Here is an 18284-nt window from a genome sequence, read left to right as displayed (position 1 = left end):
AAATATTCCTAAGTTCCATACCCCAGCCACACCAGAAGACACCCCTAAACAGGCACATCTTTTTTCTGGGTTCTCCTGCTTTAGAGGGGTGCCCAGCTGGCCTCTTCATACCCATCCCCTAGCTCTTGCCAACGATGTCAGGAGGGTGAACGAGGCATGGCCAGCAGAACTCTCTCCCAATCACCCCCAATCCTTCCATCTTTGAAAGGTTCCCAAACCAGCTCCCCAATTCCAGTTCCGCCCCCCAGGTCGGGGGTCCCAGGAAGAAAGCCGAAGAGGTGCCCCTACCCACTCTTTAGCCCACACTATATTGAGGACCTAGCCGCATCCCAGCGGCATCATCTCTGGCCCTGGCTGGGCTGGGGGGCTGGGGAGGCAGAGCTGCGAAGGGGGGAGATGTGCGGTGGACTCGCTTCCCTTCCCTTCCCTCCTCCTCCCCCTCTCCGTTCTCACTCCCAAATTGGGGGCCGGGCCAGACAACTCTGATTGGCTGGGGGACGGGCAGCCGGCTCCCCCTCTCCCAGGGGCAGGGTTCCTCCCCGCTCTCCATCAGGATGGTATAAAAGGGGCCCGGGCCGGTGGTCGGAGCAGACGGGAGTTTCTCCTCGGGGTCGGAGCAGGAGGCACGCGGAGTGTGAGGCCACGCATGAGCGGACGCTAACCCCCACCCCAGCCGCAAAGAGTCTACATGTCTAGGGTCTAGACATGTTCAGCTTTGTGGACCTCCGGCTCCTGCTCCTCTTAGCGGCCACCGCCCTCCTGACGCACGGCCAAGAGGAGGGCCAAGAAGAAGGCCAAGAAGAAGACAGTAAGTCCCACACTTTTGGGAGTCTAGGGCTGCTTGGTATCTTGCCCTGCGTTTGGTCCCAGGGGTCCGCAACTTAAACTGAGACTCGGGATGCTCCGGAGGCTCAGGAATGGAAGGAAGATGGTGAGGGCTTGTCCTCGGCGCCCTGGGATAGAAGGGACCGCACTCTGGGTCAGGGTGTAGATGAACGCCCCCCAGGAGTGAGAAGGGAGGATGCTGCACGGCGCGAGTTGGCACAGGAGGAGTTCTGAGCGCGCACTGTGAAGTACTGCGGGGAAAATGGGGTCTGGACGCCGGGTGGGGGGAAAGTACGTCGAAGATGGGATGGGGGCGCCGAGTTGGGAATTTGGAGCCCAAGCTATGAGTGATCAGAAAGGCTATGAGATGATTCATAAGGAAAGATTGTTTACCCTCTCTGCAGGCTAGACAATGTTCCTGGGGCCGCGGAGGTGCTGGGCGGAGCGGGGGAGGGGGCGCGGAGCGTGGGCGGGTTGAAGGAAGAGATTCGTCGGCGCGGACTTGGTCAGGCAGAGTCCTTGCGCCCTCTGCTGATCTACACTGGGCAGTGCGCCTCCTTATCCAGCGTTTCCCCGCGCAGGAGCCGGAGCGGGAAGACCGGGATTGTTGCCCGGTGTGGACCCCACCTCTAGACCTGGAAAATAAAGTTGGAGATAGGGTAGCCCCGTCTCTAGAAGAAGTAGCCAGTCGGGGGAAATTGCTTAGTGTCGCCCGCCACCTAGTGGCCGTCTCGGTAGACGATCCGCGGTGGGCGTGGTTAACTAACTTCATTTACTATTTGCGGACTTTCTGGTTCTTTGGCTAAGGAGTGACCCAGAGGCACTGGCTGGCTTTGGGAAACGGGGGGTGTCACTGAGAGAGGCCTTTTGAGATGTCTGGGCGCCGGAGGTTAGGGCATATCCTACTTTTACGGTACGCTTCAAGTCTCTGGGCGGAATCCCACGCCAATCAGCCCCTCCCCCATCCTCCTAGCCCCGCCCACGCCATCCCACCTGCCCCGGGAATGGGGCGGTATCCGGGCTAGACCTCTTGTCTCTCCTGCCGTCCCCTCCTTCTGTCTCCACCCAAACCACGCCCCACAAGCCTGCCCTCTGGTTGGGGAGCTTCTCTTCCCACTCCTCCACCCCCCACTCTCCCACCGAATGGCTTTTTATTTCATTTGGCTTCAGCGCAAATGGTCTGGGGTTGGAGTTGGAAGCAACCCTGGCCTAAAACTTTGTTTAAATTCCTGGGAACTGGAAAGAGTTATAGCTTCCCTGGCCAGGCGCCGCGGCCCTGTCACTGGCGCTGATGAGGAGCAGATGAGCGTTTAAGGATTTGGGGAAAGGAAAAACAAAAACACAAAAAAAGGAGAGGCGGGAAAGGGAAAATCTAAATGTGCCTCTAAGACCGAGGGGAAGGGACGGTGGGGTTGGGGTACCTGGAGCCCCGAGGTGGGGGACTCGCGCGCTGCTGACAGCCCCCATCTCCCCCTCTTGCCCCAGTCCCACCAGTCACCTGCGTACAGAACGGCCTCAGGTACCATGACCGAGACGTGTGGAAACCCGTGCCCTGCCAGATCTGTGTCTGCGACAACGGCAACGTGTTGTGCGATGACGTGATCTGCGACGAAATCAAGAACTGTCCCAACGCCAAAGTCCCCGCGGGCGAGTGCTGTCCCGTCTGCCCGGAAGGCGAGGGTATAGCTCGGGGCCTGGGCCGGGGCGGGGGCGGGGGCTCTCCCTTGCCCAGCGCAGGGGAGGCGTCTGTTGCCGGAAGCACCTGGAGCAAACCTTGCCTCTAAGCCGAGTCTCTTCCCGCCCCCCCTCTAGCGTCACCCACGGACCAAGAAACCACCGGAGTCGAGGTAATCCTCTGCCCTCGACTTTCGCCACCCCGCCCAAGACTCTTCACGGTTCTCCTTCTCTAACCCGGCTTCTCTTGTTTCTTCTGCCCCAACCCCATAGGGACCCAAAGGAGACACTGGCCCCCGAGGCCCAAGGGTAAGCGGTGCCCTCTCCCGGCTGTTGGGGCTGGAGGTGGGCGTGGCTCCTGGCCTGCGCTCACCCGGCCCGCCCTCTCCCGCTGCAGGGACCCGCTGGCCCCCCTGGCCGAGATGGCATTCCTGGACAACCTGGACTTCCCGGACCCCCCGGACCCCCAGGACCTCCCGGACCCCCTGGCCTCGGAGGAGTAAGTGGAGAGTCGAGGCGTTCGTGGAAGGCCTTATGTCACCTCGCCCCCACCCCCCCACCGCGGGGTTTTTAGTTTGTTGGGGTTGGTTTGTTTTGGCAGATGGCATACTTCATAGTATGAAATAACTTCAAACTTACAGGAAGAAAAACAGAGAAAAGTTGCAAAATGATGCAAAGAACTTTCACATATCCACGATTTGTCACATTTACTTGATCAGTTTCTGTGTATAAATATAATTATCTGAGTTTTTTTTTTTTTCTAAACCATTTGAGAGTAAGTTGCTGGTATTATGTCCCTTGGCTCCTGAATACTTTAGCATGTATTTTCTGAGAGCAAGAACATTCTCTTAACATGAGCGTTGCACAATGACTACATTTTGGAAATTTAACATTGATACAGTACTATTTATTATCTACTATGCAGTCCATATTCAGACTTCACCAATGTTCCCAATAATGGTCTTTATAGCTTTTTTGTTGTTGTTCCTGTTCCAGGATCCAAGCCAGGATCATGAATTGCATTTAACTGTCATGTCTCTAGTTTCCTTTCACCTGGAACATTCCTCAGACTTTCTTTGTCTTTTATGACACCGAAATTTTTTGAAGAGGCCCGTTGTTCTGTAGACTGGCCCTTAAATTGGGTTGGTTGGATATGTCTTCATGATTACATTCCAGTGGTACGTCTTGGGCAGGGCTATGCCACAGGTCATGTTGTTGTCCTGCATAGCGTGTCACATCAGGAGGCACGTGATATCAGTTTTTCCCATTACTGGTGATATCTTCTGCCTTTCAACTCACTGCCCTGACCCTGCTTTCTCATGTACTCTCTCTTCTAGAACTTTGCTCCCCAGATGTCTTACGGCTATGATGAGAAATCAACAGGAATTTCTGTGCCTGGCCCCATGGTGAGTCACCAGCGAGGGATGTGGAGGACAGAAGAAGAGCAGATGAGGATCCAGACAGGATAGGCCAGGGAAGGGATATGGGGTGGCATAGATAACTTAGGAGCTCAAGAAGGCCTTTGGGACCTCAGAATCCAGAGAGGATGTCAGGCAACTGGGTGGTCTGAATGGGAACCGTGGGAGATAACCTTTCCTACAGAGGCTTCATTATGGCCTCCCTTTCTTTTTCTTCTGTAGGGTCCTTCTGGTCCTCGTGGTCTCCCTGGCCCCCCTGGCACACCTGTGAGTATCCAGGCTGTCTACACCGCTTTGGGCTCTGGGCTTTTGGAAAGAGGATTGGCATGAGGGCAGGGAAGGTGCTCAGAGATCTCTTGGTGAGATGGGGGACGGGTTGGCAGGGACCTACTCTTCTAACCCTACCCCTCTCTCCCTGTCTGCCAGGGTCCCCAAGGTTTCCAAGGCCCCCCTGGTGAGCCTGGCGAGCCTGGAGCCTCAGTAAGTGCTCCCCAACTTGTACTCTCTATGTAAATACACACTCCCTCTACAAATACATGGGTTCTCCTGTCGAAGGACCACCATCTGGGGTCTTTCTTACCTCCTTCTTCCAATCCTAGCCTTCCCCTTCTTTTTTCCTTATCCTGGCCATTCTAACATCCTCTCTTCCTGTCTCCTCTAGGGTCCCATGGGTCCCCGTGGTCCCCCTGGCCCCCCTGGCAAGAACGGAGATGATGTAAGTAGCCGTGGTAAAGAGATACCATCTGACGCCCACCACCTCTCCATGTGTTAGGTCCCTGTAATCTCTACCCCAGTGCCCCCACCACCTTTGGGGGTGATACCCAGAGAAAGGAGGGCATGTTCTCCTTGATTCATGGGACTGCCCTTGAACAAGGAGCCTCCTGGGATGTTTCCCCATCTTCCTAACAGAGGTGGCTGTCCCTCCCCTCACCCCAGTCACCTTAAAGCAGTCCCCAACCCCATCCCCTGATGTGAATGGCTTCCCACAGGCTTAACCACTCTGGGTACCTCAGATTCTCACTCCACGTGGTGAGATTAAGATGCTGGTGACAGAAATAAACAGAAATTCCTTTGGAGGGGCGCAAAATTCAAGCAAGGGTTGCGTGGTAGATTTAAACTGAGATAAGGTTCTGGGCCCCTCAGCCTGACCCTCAACAACTCCAGGGAGACCCAGGCCTTCCATACTTTTCCAACTCAGGGGGCACGGGCACGATGGCCTTTTCTCTTTCTCTCAGGGTGAAGCTGGAAAGCCTGGTCGTCCCGGTGAGCGCGGGCCTCCTGGACCACAGGTGAGCAGGAGGATGGCGTGGCTGCCTCCAGGCTTTGCTGCATTTGGGCTTCATTTGGGAGCTGTGTCCACAGTGGTGTCTTCTAACAGCCCTGCCTTTGTCCTTTTCTTTTCTCTCCAGGGGGCCCGGGGATTGCCCGGAACGGCTGGCCTTCCTGGAATGAAGGGACACAGAGTGAGTCACCTTTGTGTCATCTAAGTTCCCAAAGTCCCAGTATCGCATTCCAGCCCTTTCCCCAAAGGATCCTGGTGTGCGTCGTGGTGGGTGGCAGCTATATAAGTTCTAAGGGATAGAGAGTAGACATCAAAGAGAACTTCCCTCCATTGGGAAGGAAATCCCAATAAAGGGATGGAGTGAGATCTTGGGCCAGTTGGGGTTTAGTCTAGCTCAGACACAGGGAGATAGCTATGATGACCTCCTGAGGTGTCTCCTGAGGTCTGGGTGGCCGTCAAGGTTGTCCACAGTCTCCACAAGGTCTCACTTTGGCCCTCTTCCTATCTTAGGGTTTCAGTGGTTTGGATGGTGCCAAGGGAGATGCTGGTCCTGCTGGTCCCAAGGTAAGAAGCTGTGTGACTGTCATGGTCCTCCACCTCCCCTGCAGTCCCACCATGAATGAATTTCTAACTCTATTCTCTGCTGTGTAGGGTGAGCCTGGTAGCCCTGGTGAAAATGGAGCTCCTGGTCAGATGGTGAGTGTGTCCAGTTGTAGAAGGAAGAGAGGAAACAGGACGTAAGGGCAAGATGGGGGCTTGGGGAGAGGGGTGTGTCTCCTGTCTCACTTGGCTTCTCTTGGTTTTGTTGTCAGGGCCCCCGTGGTCTGCCTGGTGAGAGAGGTCGCCCTGGAGCCCCTGGCCCTGCTGTAAGTACTCCTGGCCCCTTGGGGGACTCCAGGTTCTGGAAGAGGTTCCCCAGGAGCTAAAGGGACTGAGCAGTGCTCAGTGAATGTAACCGGGGCTTTCCCCTCTCTACTGCAGGGTGCTCGTGGAAATGATGGTGCTACTGGTGCTGCTGGACCCCCTGTGAGTACAGCCCTTAGACCTCAGTGCCTGGGATTGCAGAGGGGTCTCAGTGTCAGCTCTTGGGTCTGATACCAGGGGCAGGACTGAACCCCAGGACCTCTTCTGTCCCAGGGTGTGACTTGCAGCTGCCATCTTCCTTCTCACTAACATCTCCCTTTCATTCACAGGGTTCCACTGGCCCCGCTGGTCCTCCTGGTTTCCCTGGTGCTGTTGGTGCTAAGGTGAGACCCCCCCACCCTCCAATGAGCAGGGTTCCCACAGGCCAAGGGGTGGGCATCTCCCTGCTCCCCAAACCAGAGGGACCCAGAATCAAGAGAGAAGCCCAGTCCCCAACACCTTTGTCCTGGGGTCCCCTTCTCTGATCTTAGAGTCCTGACTCTTTGTCTCCTGTCATGGCCCTTCACCCCCTGCCATCCAGCCATGAGGTTGGACTCCCAGGGTGGCTCCTGACAGGTTCTTTCTTCCAATCCAGGGTGAAGCTGGTCCCCAAGGATCCCGAGGGTCTGAAGGTCCCCAAGGTGTGCGTGGCGAGCCCGGCCCCCCTGGCCCTGCTGGTGCCACTGGCCCTGCTGTAAGTGTCACCTCCTCAGTACCCCCGTGCCTGTCCCTAACTCAGAGTCCTTGCCTGTCACTCACCCACCTCTCTCTGTGTCACAGGGAAACCCTGGTACTGATGGACAGCCTGGTGCTAAAGGTGCCAATGTAAGTATCCTGCAGGTTTCAGAGCCGCCCCTGGTGCCCACCTTCCGCCCACCCTGTGCCCTCCACTCCTGGGCTTAACTTGTTCTGCCTCCCGCAGGGCGCTCCTGGTATTGCTGGTGCTCCTGGCTTCCCAGGTGCCCGAGGCCCCTCTGGACCCCAGGGTCCCAGCGGCCCCCCTGGTCCCAAGGGTAACAGCGTAAGTACTGCTCTCTCTCTTCTGCCCCACCCCATGAGCTGGCTCCCGTGGCCCTTGTCTGGGAAGCATGAAGATCCAGGCCAGCTGAGCATCCCCACTTTCCACTCATCTTCCTCTCCTCCCACTCAGGGTGAACCTGGTGCTCCTGGCAACAAAGGAGACACTGGCGCCAAGGGAGAGCCCGTAAGTCCCCCAGCAGCCCCTTGGGGGAGGTCCAAGGAGGAATGGGAGCCCCTGGTCCTGGACACCCAGCCTCAAGCCTGCTCTGGAGCTGGTACCAGGACAGCCCCTCACCACAGGCTGCCCCCTCCTCTCTGCCGTCTCCAGGGCCCCACTGGTATTCAAGGTCCCCCTGGCCCTGCTGGGGAAGAAGGAAAGCGAGGAGCCCGAGGTGAACCCGGACCTGCTGGCCTGCCTGGACCCCCTGGCGAGCGTGTAAGTGCCCCCTTCTCAGCCCCAGAGCCGGCCTGGTGCCCACGTGTCTGAGCTCACTGACCTCCTCTCCTCCCACAGGGTGGACCCGGTAGCCGCGGTTTCCCTGGCGCAGATGGTCTTGCTGGTCCCAAGGTAACCTCTCTTCATGGGTGGGAGGCTAACCCTGCCGCTCGCTGGACATTACCTTCCTCTCCCAGATGTAGTCAACCGTCTCCCACTCCCACCGCCCAGTCATTAGTGCCCATGCTGGGGCTGCAGACCTCTCTCTTCACACTTAGCCTCACCTTGACCTTCCTACCACCACCAATGCCTCTCAAAGCACCACCCACAGCCCAGGAGGAAGCAGAGGCCAGCCCATGATAAAGAGACCCTAATTGTTGCTGTGACTCCCCCCACCAGGGTCCCGCTGGCGAACGTGGTGCTCCTGGCCCTGCTGGCCCCAAAGGTTCTCCCGGTGAAGCTGGTCGCCCCGGTGAAGCTGGTCTGCCTGGTGCCAAGGTGAGACCCCAGCCCAGCCCTCTGCCCGTCTTGGCCCATGACCCTGCCCATCCTATGAGGGTTCTGGAGCAGGACCACAGATCCACCTTCTAGAATGTCCTCCGCCCCAGCCTCCACTCTCCTTCTCCCCCTCTTCCACCACCCTTATCCCCCACCACACTCACACCTCCCTGCCTCCCCCTAGGGTCTGACTGGAAGCCCTGGCAGCCCTGGTCCTGATGGCAAAACTGGCCCCCCTGTAAGTATCACTCCCCCAGGCCCACATCAGTCTCCTGACCTCTCACCCTCTGTCCTCACCTCCACTTTTGTACCTTCCATCCTCAGGGTCCTGCTGGTCAAGATGGCCGCCCCGGACCCCCAGGCCCTCCTGGTAGCCGTGGTCAGGCCGGTGTGATGGGTTTCCCTGGGCCTAAAGGTGCTGCTGTGAGTACTCAGTGAGGCGTATCACAGAGACAGACACACTTGGGGCGAGGGTGGGGGTGGGAGGAAGAGTCCTTGCTCTGGGGCCACCTCTGCCACTGACTTGCTGTGTGGCCTCAAGCCACTCATTGCCCCTCTCTGGGCCTCAGTCTCCCTATTCCATAAAATGAGAGACCTCTCCTGGCTTTACTACCATTGCTCTATCCCTGGAAATAAGTATCGTTGGCCTCCAAACACACACGCACGCACACGCACACGCACACGCACACGGGGATAGGATGGGCCTTTTACATGATAGTTAGCCCCAAATCTTGGTGGGTTCTTTGAGGTTCAAAAGAAGATATCAGAAGAGATGAAAGCCCTTTGCAGCTCAGGTCACCAAAGGCATACAATGGGGAGAAGAAAGGGAAGAGGGTGGAGAGAGGGGCCTAAGGGGCGGGTCGTCTGGGAGGAGAGGGCTCAGGGAGAGGCCAAGAGATGGAGCAGTGGAAGCCAGCAAAGGCCTTCCTCAGGGGCCAGAGCTGATTGACAGATTCAAAAGCTCCTTAAAAATGCCACTCAAAGTAAACGGGAGGGACCCAGGAGGCCCCGGTTTCTCACTTCAGCTCCCTCAACCCTAACTCTGTCTCCCCACAGGGAGAGCCCGGCAAGGCTGGAGAACGAGGCGTTCCTGGGCCCCCCGGCGCTGCTGTAAGTATCGCCTTTTGGTCCCTGTCCCCTCCCTGCCTCCGCCCACGTCACATCCCTACATCCTGCAGGAGGGATGCGGGAGGCTCCAGCCCATCCCCAGGGCGTCAGGACCCCCAGCCCCCAGGCCCCCTACCTGTGCTCTCTTCCTCAGCTGCCCGCCCACCTCACCACCCTGACCCCTTTTTCACTCTCTCCCCATAGGGTCCTGCTGGCAAAGACGGAGAAGCTGGAGCCCAGGGACCTCCCGGACCTGCTGTGAGTGTCCCTGACGGGGAGGCCTGGGGAGGGGGTGCTGTGGGGCAGGAAAGGGGAGATAGCCCCCGTCCCCCTTCTCCTGAGCTTTCCCATGACCGCAGCATTTCCTCCTTGCAGGGCCCTGCTGGTGAGAGAGGTGAACAAGGCCCTGCTGGCTCCCCCGGATTCCAGGTGAGGCCTCACGGCTGTCAGGGTGTTGCAGGAGGGGCATGAGGAACACCTCTTCCAGATTCTAATCCCTCGCTTCCCTCCCCCATTTCCCACCGACAGGGTCTCCCTGGCCCTTCTGGTCCTCCTGGTGAAGCAGGCAAACCCGGTGAACAGGTAAGAGGTAGCAGGCCGCTGAAGAGATGGGGAGTGCAGGGAATACAGAGGGAGAGTCCAGCCCCCTAGCTAATCAGACAACCATCAACTAGAGGGATCAAGGTTAGACTCGAGGAAGGACTTCCCGTCATGAAGGGTGCTACACAGAGGGGAGCAAAGAGCTGCACCTCTGTGTGATAGGATCTGGAAGGAGCTGCATGGCTGCTGGCCTGGATGACTTCTTTTTAGAGCTGCTGGAATACTCTGGCTTTCCCTCAACCCCAAGTCTGGGGGGGGTGACACGTTCACGAGGAGGAGTAGAGGGATAATCCCGGTTCAATGCTGAGAAGGGATTGGTCTCCAATCACAGACCCCAAGGGCTAGCCCCCAGGTGGACAAGAATGTTTTCTAGTTGGGAGGACCAAGGTGGGTTCTGCTCACTGTGTGTCCCTCCCTCCCGCTCAGGGTGCTCCTGGAGACATTGGTGCCCCCGGCCCCTCTGGAGCAAGAGTAAGTAGAGCCTCTTGCTGCTTCTGCCAACATGCCCCGTGCTTGGCCCCGTCTCTGCAGCCGCCTCATGGGCCCTGTCCTTTCCTTCCAGGGCGAGAGAGGTTTCCCCGGCGAGCGTGGTGTGCAAGGGCCCTCCGGTCCTGCAGGTCCCCGTGGGTCCAACGGTGCCCCTGGCAATGATGGTGCTAAGGTAAGGGCAGCACAGGGACCAGGTCTCACCCTTCCTGTGATGGGGGCTGCCTGGCTGTGACCAAAGCCGGCTGGATGTTGGGGAGGGATGGGGGGACAAGACTGGGGGGGTCCATGTGCAGCCTGAAGTTCTGGGCTGTGAACCTTTCCTCTTAGCTAGTACCTGTCTTTGGCCTCAGAAGCAAGCCTGGGAGAAATTAAGAGGGGACTCAAAGCTGTGACCCACTTCTGAGACTCCAATCTTCTTGGTTGTCATACAGGGCGATGCTGGTGCCCCTGGAGCCCCTGGTAACCAGGGCGCCCCTGGCCTTCAAGGAATGCCTGGTGAACGAGGTGCAGCAGGTCTCCCAGGCCCTAAGGGTGACAGAGTAAGTTGAACTCCCCCCTCCCTCGAACCCTGTGTGGTTCCCATCTCTCTCTGCTTCAGATCCCTCAGCATCTCTCTTTCTACTCCTTTGGGTCTTTCCCTGTTCTCCTTAATCCTCCTTCTTCTCTGGCCTCTTGGCTGACGAATCCTTACCTATGGTCCAGGCCCTACCCTGCCCATGTGTTACCATGGCAACAAGAGGTGGGAGGGGGGCTCCTGGACGAGGAATCCCTCTACACAAAGCAGAAGCTTCTTAATCTAAGTTCCCCGGAATTCCCACACAGACACCTTTCCCCTGAAAGACCATGGGGGCAGGGCAGACACAAACTGAGGAGGGGTCCCAGACACAAGCAGGATGCCATAGGTCACCTCCTTGCCCCACACTGGAAGTCTCAGGCTTTCCTATGTCTTTAGGGCGATGCTGGTCCCAAAGGTGCTGATGGTGCTCCTGGCAAAGATGGCGTCCGTGGTCTGACTGGTCCCATTGGTCCTCCAGGCCCCGCTGGTGCCCCTGGTGACAAGGTGAGACGGCTGCCTCCCCACCTTCTTCCCTAACACACAGCTTCCGCAGCAAGCCTGGGCACAGCTCTGCAGGGGGAGGCAGCTCCTGCCATGCTCAGCTGGTGATCCAAAGGTGGGGGCCCAGGAGGGAGGAGCACTCTCCTGGGTTATCCGCCAGGAGTATTCAGCATGGGCCCCTGACCCTGCACCTCTTGTCCCTCTCTCTCAGGGTGAAACTGGTCCTAGCGGCCCTGCTGGTCCCACTGGAGCTCGTGGTGCCCCCGTAAGTACAGAAGAGCCAGTCAAGGCTCCATACTCCAGCCTTCTCTCCCTTCGTACCGCCCCTGGCCCTCTTTCTGGCCCTCCTCCACCTTGGCTCCCACCTGCTCTGGTCCCTGTGGAGTTCTCCTCAGGCCCTCCTTCCCCACCGTCCAGTCCGTCCCATCCCACCTTCCCCCAGATCAGGGCATCTCTCCATTTGCCTCCTTTTCTTCTAGGGAGACCGTGGTGAGCCTGGTCCCCCCGGCCCTGCTGGCTTCGCTGGCCCCCCTGTGAGTACCAAGATCCCTTTCATCTTCCATCTCCAGCTAGGCCCTGGGGCCTTGAGTGACTGGATGAGGAGAGAGGCATTGGCCTGATTCAGAGAAGGAGGGTGGAGGGGGAATTGTCTCCCATCCAAGCATCTTCCTGCCTGGAGTTCCTGTCCTTCCTCAGCTGACTTCCTAGGCTCACCTTCCACTCACCACACTCCCTCCTCCCCCAGGGTGCTGATGGCCAACCTGGTGCTAAAGGCGAACCTGGTGATGCTGGTGCTAAAGGCGATGCTGGTGCCCCTGGCAGTGCTGGACCCACTGGACCTCCCGGCCCCATTGTGAGTATCTCGCCGTCTAGGCCCCGAGCTGCCGGCAGGCTGGATCCAGGACTGGCCCAGCCGTGACGCCTCTGTGCTCTCCTACAGGGTAACGTTGGTGCTCCCGGACCCAAAGGTGCTCGTGGCAGCGCTGGTCCCCCTGTGAGTACCTCACTCTGATTCTCTGTCGAGGCTCTCCCCAGCCCGCGTTTGGAGGTGGGGCGGCTGGGCCAGGTGAGGGGCTGTCCTCCCTCTGATTGCTTCTTTGTCCTTTTCTCCAGGGTGCTACTGGTTTCCCTGGTGCTGCTGGCCGAGTCGGTCCCCCTGGGCCCTCTGTAAGTGTCTGTGGTGGAGACCCCACCGGTCTGGGAGGGTATGGGGCACAGGCCGTCAGGAGCGCGGTGGGCCCGACTACGGCTTCCGCAATGCTCCGGAATCCGATGGATTCTGACGGCCCCAATTCTCCCCAACCAGGGAAATGCTGGACCCCCTGGACCTTCTGGTCCTGCTGGCAAAGAAGGCAGCAAAGGCCCCCGCGGTGAGACCGGCCCCGCTGGGCGTGCTGGGGAAGTGGGTCCTCCCGGCCCCCCGGGCCCCGCTGGTGAGAAAGGAGCCCCTGGTGCTGATGGACCTGCTGTAAGTGCACTAAGCTCCAGACGGGTCCAGAGTGGGGCAGCGCCCCTGGCCGCTGGAAGTCACCTCGCCCCCACCCGTCCCCCACAGGGCTCTCCCGGCTCTCCCGGACCTCAGGGCATCGCTGGACAGCGTGGCGTGGTCGGCCTGCCCGGTCAGCGAGGAGAAAGAGGCTTCCCTGGTCTTCCTGGCCCCTCTGTGAGTGCCCCCTCACCTTGCGGATCCAGACGAGAACAGTTGCAGGACTTGGAGGGCGCAGGGTGGGGGTGCTGGGGTCAGCGGGGGCGGAGGAGGCGGGTCCTAAGCTCCTCTCCCACCCCATGCCTGGCCTGACCCTTTCTTCTCCCTCAGGGTGAACCCGGCAAACAAGGTCCTTCTGGAGCAAGTGGTGAACGTGGCCCGCCTGGTCCCATGGGCCCCCCCGGATTGGCTGGACCCCCTGGCGAGTCTGGACGTGAGGTAAGCGGTTGCCGGCCCCACGCCAGTGCCGTCGGTGTGGCCGTCTCGGCCTTGGCCTGAGCCTCCCTCCCCTTGGCTGCCGTTCACCTTCCCCCACTCTCTGCAGGGAGCCCCTGGTGCCGAAGGATCCCCTGGACGGGATGGTTCTCCGGGCCCCAAGGTAAGACGGCTGCCCCCTGGGGCCACAGCCCCACCTGCCGCTCCTCCTGGCCCTCTCAGCTGGGGCTGACCCGATTCCCCTCCTCCCCCCCATTCCCCTCTCAGGGTGACCGTGGTGAGACCGGCCCTGCTGGACCCCCTGGTGCTCCCGGTTCCCCTGGTGCCCCCGGCCCCGTCGGCCCTGCTGGCAAGAGCGGCGATCGTGGCGAGACTGTAAGTAGCTGGGCTCTGGCTTTGCCGTTTCTGCTCAGGCCAGGGACTCTCCAGGCTGCCGAGGGGTCTGCTGATGGACACCTGGCTTCACCTAAGCAGGGGAGAAGAGGAGGCCTTGCAAAATGTCTGGGCCCCTGGCCTCCCTGGAAACACTGAGCCACAGCTCAGCCTAGAGGCCCGTCCTCCCGACAGTCCCGCTTTCCCTGAGGAATGGGGCTTGTTCCCAGGTGCTCGCCCCAGCTTACGTGAGGCCTGAATTTACATGAAGATGCACCTGGGGTCAGGAGAGAACGGATATGGTGGGAAAAGATGAGAGGAAAGAGGGATTTGGCCGGGGGGGTCTCACCTGCAGCTCAGGCCGTGCCAGCCCTCAGCTGGGCTCTCCCTGACCAGGATCTAATGCTCTCTTTGCTCTCCCCAGGGTCCTGCTGGTCCTGCTGGTCCCATTGGCCCCGCTGGTGCCCGCGGCCCCACCGTAAGTGCCCTGCCCCGGCCCTTGTGTGCTCAGAACCCTTGTCCAGATGTGGACTGCACCCCCGCAGTGCTAACAGAACTTCCACCTGACAGCCTGTCCCCATCTCTCTTCTAGGGACCCCAAGGCCCCCGTGGTGACAAGGGTGAGACAGGCGAACAGGGCGACAGAGGCATTAAGGGTCACCGTGGCTTCTCTGGTCTCCAGGGTCCCCCTGGCCCTCCCGTGAGTATGCCCAGCCCCTCCCCAGCGCCCACCTGCCATCTTGTCTTCTTTTATCATCTCCCCAAGTCCTGCTGTGTGATGGGGGAGGACACTTTGCCTCGGTTTCCCTCTCTGGACCATCCCTCTCCTCCCTAGTGGGGACCGGGGTCTGAAGACTAATGGGTATTTCCAAGTAGCCTCTGAGAGAGTGAGGGGTGCGCAATGAGGGATCGTGGGAGGGGTCTCAGCCTATGGACGCCCTGGGGCTAGACTTCCAGAATAACAAGGTGGCTGGCAGGGGGGCGGTTGCTGGCCACATTTGACCTACACTCGGCCTAAACTGTCTTCGCATCTCTCCTTCAGGGCTCTCCTGGCGAGCAAGGTCCCTCCGGAGCTTCTGGTCCTGCTGGTCCCCGCGTGAGTTGTGTCTTCTATTTATCTGCTCTTCCTGGGTCCCTCGCCTCTCTGGAGAAGGGTCTGGGGCAGGGGATGAAAGAAGGGAAGGGGGTTCTGGACCACCTTATGCAACCCTCGCCTCCCCCTCCCCACTGCTTCCTCCCACAAAATTTCCTGGCCCAGCTGTGGGAGTGAGCCGTAATGAGGCTGAGGGATCAGAGCCCAGGCAGAGTGGGTTGTGGGCTTCTCTGCCAGAGCTGCGGTGGGCCCGTGCTTTCTGGCAGGCTTTCTCCAACCAGCTTCCTCCCTGCAGGGTCCCCCTGGCTCCGCTGGTACTCCTGGCAAAGATGGACTCAACGGTCTCCCAGGCCCCATCGGTCCCCCTGGTCCTCGTGGTCGCACTGGTGATGCTGGTCCTGCTGTATGTGGTCCCCCACCTTGTCTGCCCCTGGCCCTCCAGCCCCGAAAGCACTGAACCCCGGTAATCCCCCCTCTCCTCCCTCTCTGCGCAGGGTCCCCCCGGCCCTCCCGGACCCCCTGGTCCCCCTGGTCCTCCCAGCGGTGGTTACGACTTCAGCTTCCTGCCCCAGCCACCTCAAGAGAAGGCTCAGGATGGTGGCCGCTACTACCGGGCCGATGATGCCAACGTGGTCCGTGACCGTGACCTCGAGGTGGACACCACTCTCAAGAGCCTGAGCCAGCAGATCGAGAACATCCGGAGCCCTGAAGGCAGCCGCAAGAACCCTGCCCGCACCTGCCGTGACCTCAAGATGTGCCACTCCGACTGGAAGAGCGGTAAGGGCTGGCCCGGCTGTGCCTCCTCCCGCCGCGGCGGGGCTGAGCCCTGAGGCGCCCACATCCCGCACCTCCCCTGACACCATCGCACTCTGCCCCACTGCAGGAGAATACTGGATTGACCCCAACCAGGGCTGCAACCTGGATGCCATCAAGGTCTTCTGCAACATGGAGACAGGCGAGACCTGCGTGTATCCCACTCAGCCCAGCGTGGCCCAGAAGAACTGGTACATCAGCAAGAACTCCAAGGACAAGAGGCACGTCTGGTACGGCGAGAGCATGACCGGCGGATTCCAGGTGCGTGAGCTCGATCCCGTAGCTGCTCTTAGGAGATGGGCTGGCCCAGGGCTCAGAAGGGCCTGAGGGTAGGTCCTGGGTGGACCAGACCTCTGCTAAGTGTGATCAGCTGGGAGGCAGGAGACCTGGGTCCTTGATACGGGGTCAAACACAGGGTGCCTGGGGGCAAGGGGTGCCACCTCTGGACGTAAGGTGCACTAGGATACTCTCAGGGGACTCCAGGGAGGGAGGCCAGGACCGGAGGCTCCAACACAGCCACTCATCTTCGCTCTTCTGCTCCCACAGTTCGAGTACGGCGGCCAGGGCTCCGATCCTGCCGATGTGGCCATCCAGCTGACTTTCCTGCGCCTGATGTCCACTGAGGCCTCCCAGAACATCACCTACCACTGCAAGAACAGCGTGGCCTATATGGACCAGCAGACTGGCAACCTCAAGAAGGCTCTGCTCCTCCAGGGCTCCAACGAGATTGAGATCCGGGCCGAGGGCAACAGCCGCTTCACCTACAGCGTCACCTACGACGGCTGCACGGTGAGTCCAGCGGGGCCCCCGCTCTGCGCTTTGGCTTTCCGGGCAGGCTCAGTCCCCCCACCCCCTCACTGCCACTTGGTGACACCTCTCTCCCATTGTCTCCCTTTCACCCCAGAGTCACACCGGAGCCTGGGGCAAGACAGTGATCGAATACAAAACCACCAAGACCTCCCGCTTGCCCATCATCGATGTGGCCCCCTTGGACGTTGGCGCCCCAGACCAGGAATTCGGCATCGACGTTGGCCCTGTCTGCTTCCTGTAAACTCCCTCCACCCCAACCTGGCTCCCTCCCACCCAACCCACTTGCCCCTGACTCTGGAAACAAAGAACCCAAACTGAATCCCCCAAAAAGCCAAAAAAACGGGAGACAATTTCACATGGACTTTGGAAAATATTTTTTTCCTTTGCATTCATCTCTCAAACTTAGTTTTTATCTTTGACCAACTGAATATGACCAAAAACCAAAACTGCATTCAACCTTACCAAAAAAAAAAAAAAGAATAAATAAATAACTTTTTAAAAAAGGAAGCTTGGTCCACTTGCTTGAAGACCCACGTGGGGGTAAGTCCTTTTCTGCCCGTTGGGCTTATGACACCCCAACGCTGCCCTTTCTGCTCCTTTCTCCATGCCTTCTTGGGGCCTCCCCTCCACTGCTCCCCGGATCTAAGTCTCCCCAAAAGACGCAGGAAACAATGCATTGTCTGCCCAGCAACCAAAGGCAATGTTGAAACACCCAAGTGGCCCCCACACTCCCAGCCTGCTCCCTTCACCCAGAACCCCCGAGCCCTGGGGGAACCCGGAGTTCTCAGACTGCCAAAGAAGCCTTACCATCTGGCATCCCTGTTGCCCCGGCAACATACCCCTCTTTGTTTTTGAGGGGGAGCATGCCAGGGGCACCACTGGCCCTTCACCACCGGGTTTGGAGAAAAGTCAGGAGGGGCCAAGACAGAGCAGAAACGTCGGATTTGAGAAACATGCCAATCCCCCTGTGCTACCCAGCTGGGCGGGAGAGACTGCTCTGTTCCTTGTGTAATTGTGTTGCTGAAAGACTACCTCGTTCTCGTCTTTGGTCTTTGTGTGTCACCGGGGCAACTGCGTGGGGGGCGGGATGGGGGCAGGGTGGAAGGGGCTCCCCGTTTTATATCAAAGGTGCTACATCTCTGTGATGGGGTGGGGTGGGGAGGGAATCACTGGTGCTATGGAAGTGGAAACGCACCCCCCCCTTAGGCCAGCAAATGTTCCTTTTTGTTCAAAGTCTTTTTTTATTCTTTGTTTTTTTTTTTTTTTTCTCATGGATGGGGACTCGTGAATTTTCTAAAGGTGCTATTTAATGTGGGGGAGAGAGCGCCGGCTCCAGACAGGGTCACTTGCTCTCCACCCTCTCTTCATCCCCCTCGGCGGCGCCTCGCACCACCTCAGGCCTCTCTCCTCTCTCTCCCCCGACCTCTCCCGCCTCTGAAACCCTGTCAGCTGCATCCCATCCTCACGGCCTCTCTTGTAGTCTGTTCTGCGTTCTCTCTCACTGGGTTTCAGAGCACAGTTTCCCAAAGCACAAAGCAGTTTTTCCCCCTAGGGGTGGGAGGAAACAAGAGACTCTGTACCTATTTTGTATGTGTATAATAATTTGAGATGTTTTTAATTATTTTGATTGCTGGAATAAAGCATGTGGAAATGACCCAAACCTATCTGCAGTGGCCTCCTAATTTCCTTCCTTGGAGTTGGTGGAGGGGAGTCCTGGGGAGGGAGCTTTGGGAGGTGGGTGGGCTCTCCTTCAGCGTCTGCCCCTTCCCTTCCCCTCTCCCTCTAGCACCCTTGACGGACCCTCCCCCTCCCTCTTGCCTTTCTTACGCCTTTACCCTTTCTCTTAACTCTCTCCTGCCATCTTCCTTGCATGTCTCCCATACCCTCTTGTCCCTTACAGTGCCAGACAGGCAACCCACTTGTGCAACAACACACACACACACACACACACACACACACACACACA

The 18284-nt window shown here is 58.8% G+C and overlaps 1 protein-coding gene across 1 annotated transcript; it reads left to right on the top strand.

Moving 5' to 3' along the window:
* The first annotated feature begins 616 nt into the window (after positions 1–616).
* COL1A1 (collagen type I alpha 1 chain) lies at positions 617–18044 on the top strand. Its single transcript, XM_082861586.1, has 51 exons — positions 617–808; positions 2311–2505; positions 2638–2672; positions 2773–2808; positions 2897–2998; positions 3837–3905; positions 4140–4184; positions 4344–4397; positions 4579–4632; positions 5153–5206; positions 5327–5380; positions 5710–5763; positions 5851–5895; positions 6012–6065; positions 6181–6225; positions 6393–6446; positions 6698–6796; positions 6883–6927; positions 7025–7123; positions 7253–7306; positions 7451–7558; positions 7637–7690; positions 7958–8056; positions 8241–8294; positions 8381–8479; positions 9113–9166; positions 9368–9421; positions 9539–9592; positions 9692–9745; positions 10190–10234; positions 10326–10424; positions 10684–10791; positions 11205–11312; positions 11521–11574; positions 11789–11842; positions 12055–12162; positions 12250–12303; positions 12423–12514; positions 12616–12742; positions 12865–12972; positions 13126–13233; positions 13340–13393; positions 13498–13605; positions 14027–14080; positions 14195–14302; positions 14645–14698; positions 14991–15098; positions 15190–15472; positions 15579–15769; positions 16055–16297; positions 16413–18044. The coding sequence occupies exons 1-51, from the start codon at positions 706–708 to the stop codon at positions 16557–16559; spliced, it is 4395 nt and encodes a 1464-aa protein (XP_082717712.1). The 5' UTR covers positions 617–705; the 3' UTR covers positions 16560–18044.
* Positions 18045–18284: the final 240 nt, after the last annotated feature.

This window comes from Leucopleurus acutus (assembly GCF_964270905.1).
Source record: "Leucopleurus acutus genome assembly, chromosome: 19".
Classification (NCBI taxonomy): Eukaryota; Metazoa; Chordata; class Mammalia; order Artiodactyla; family Delphinidae; genus Leucopleurus; species Leucopleurus acutus.
The sequence above is the reverse complement of the archived record's forward strand: the minus strand, read 5'-3'. Positions and strand labels throughout refer to the sequence as shown.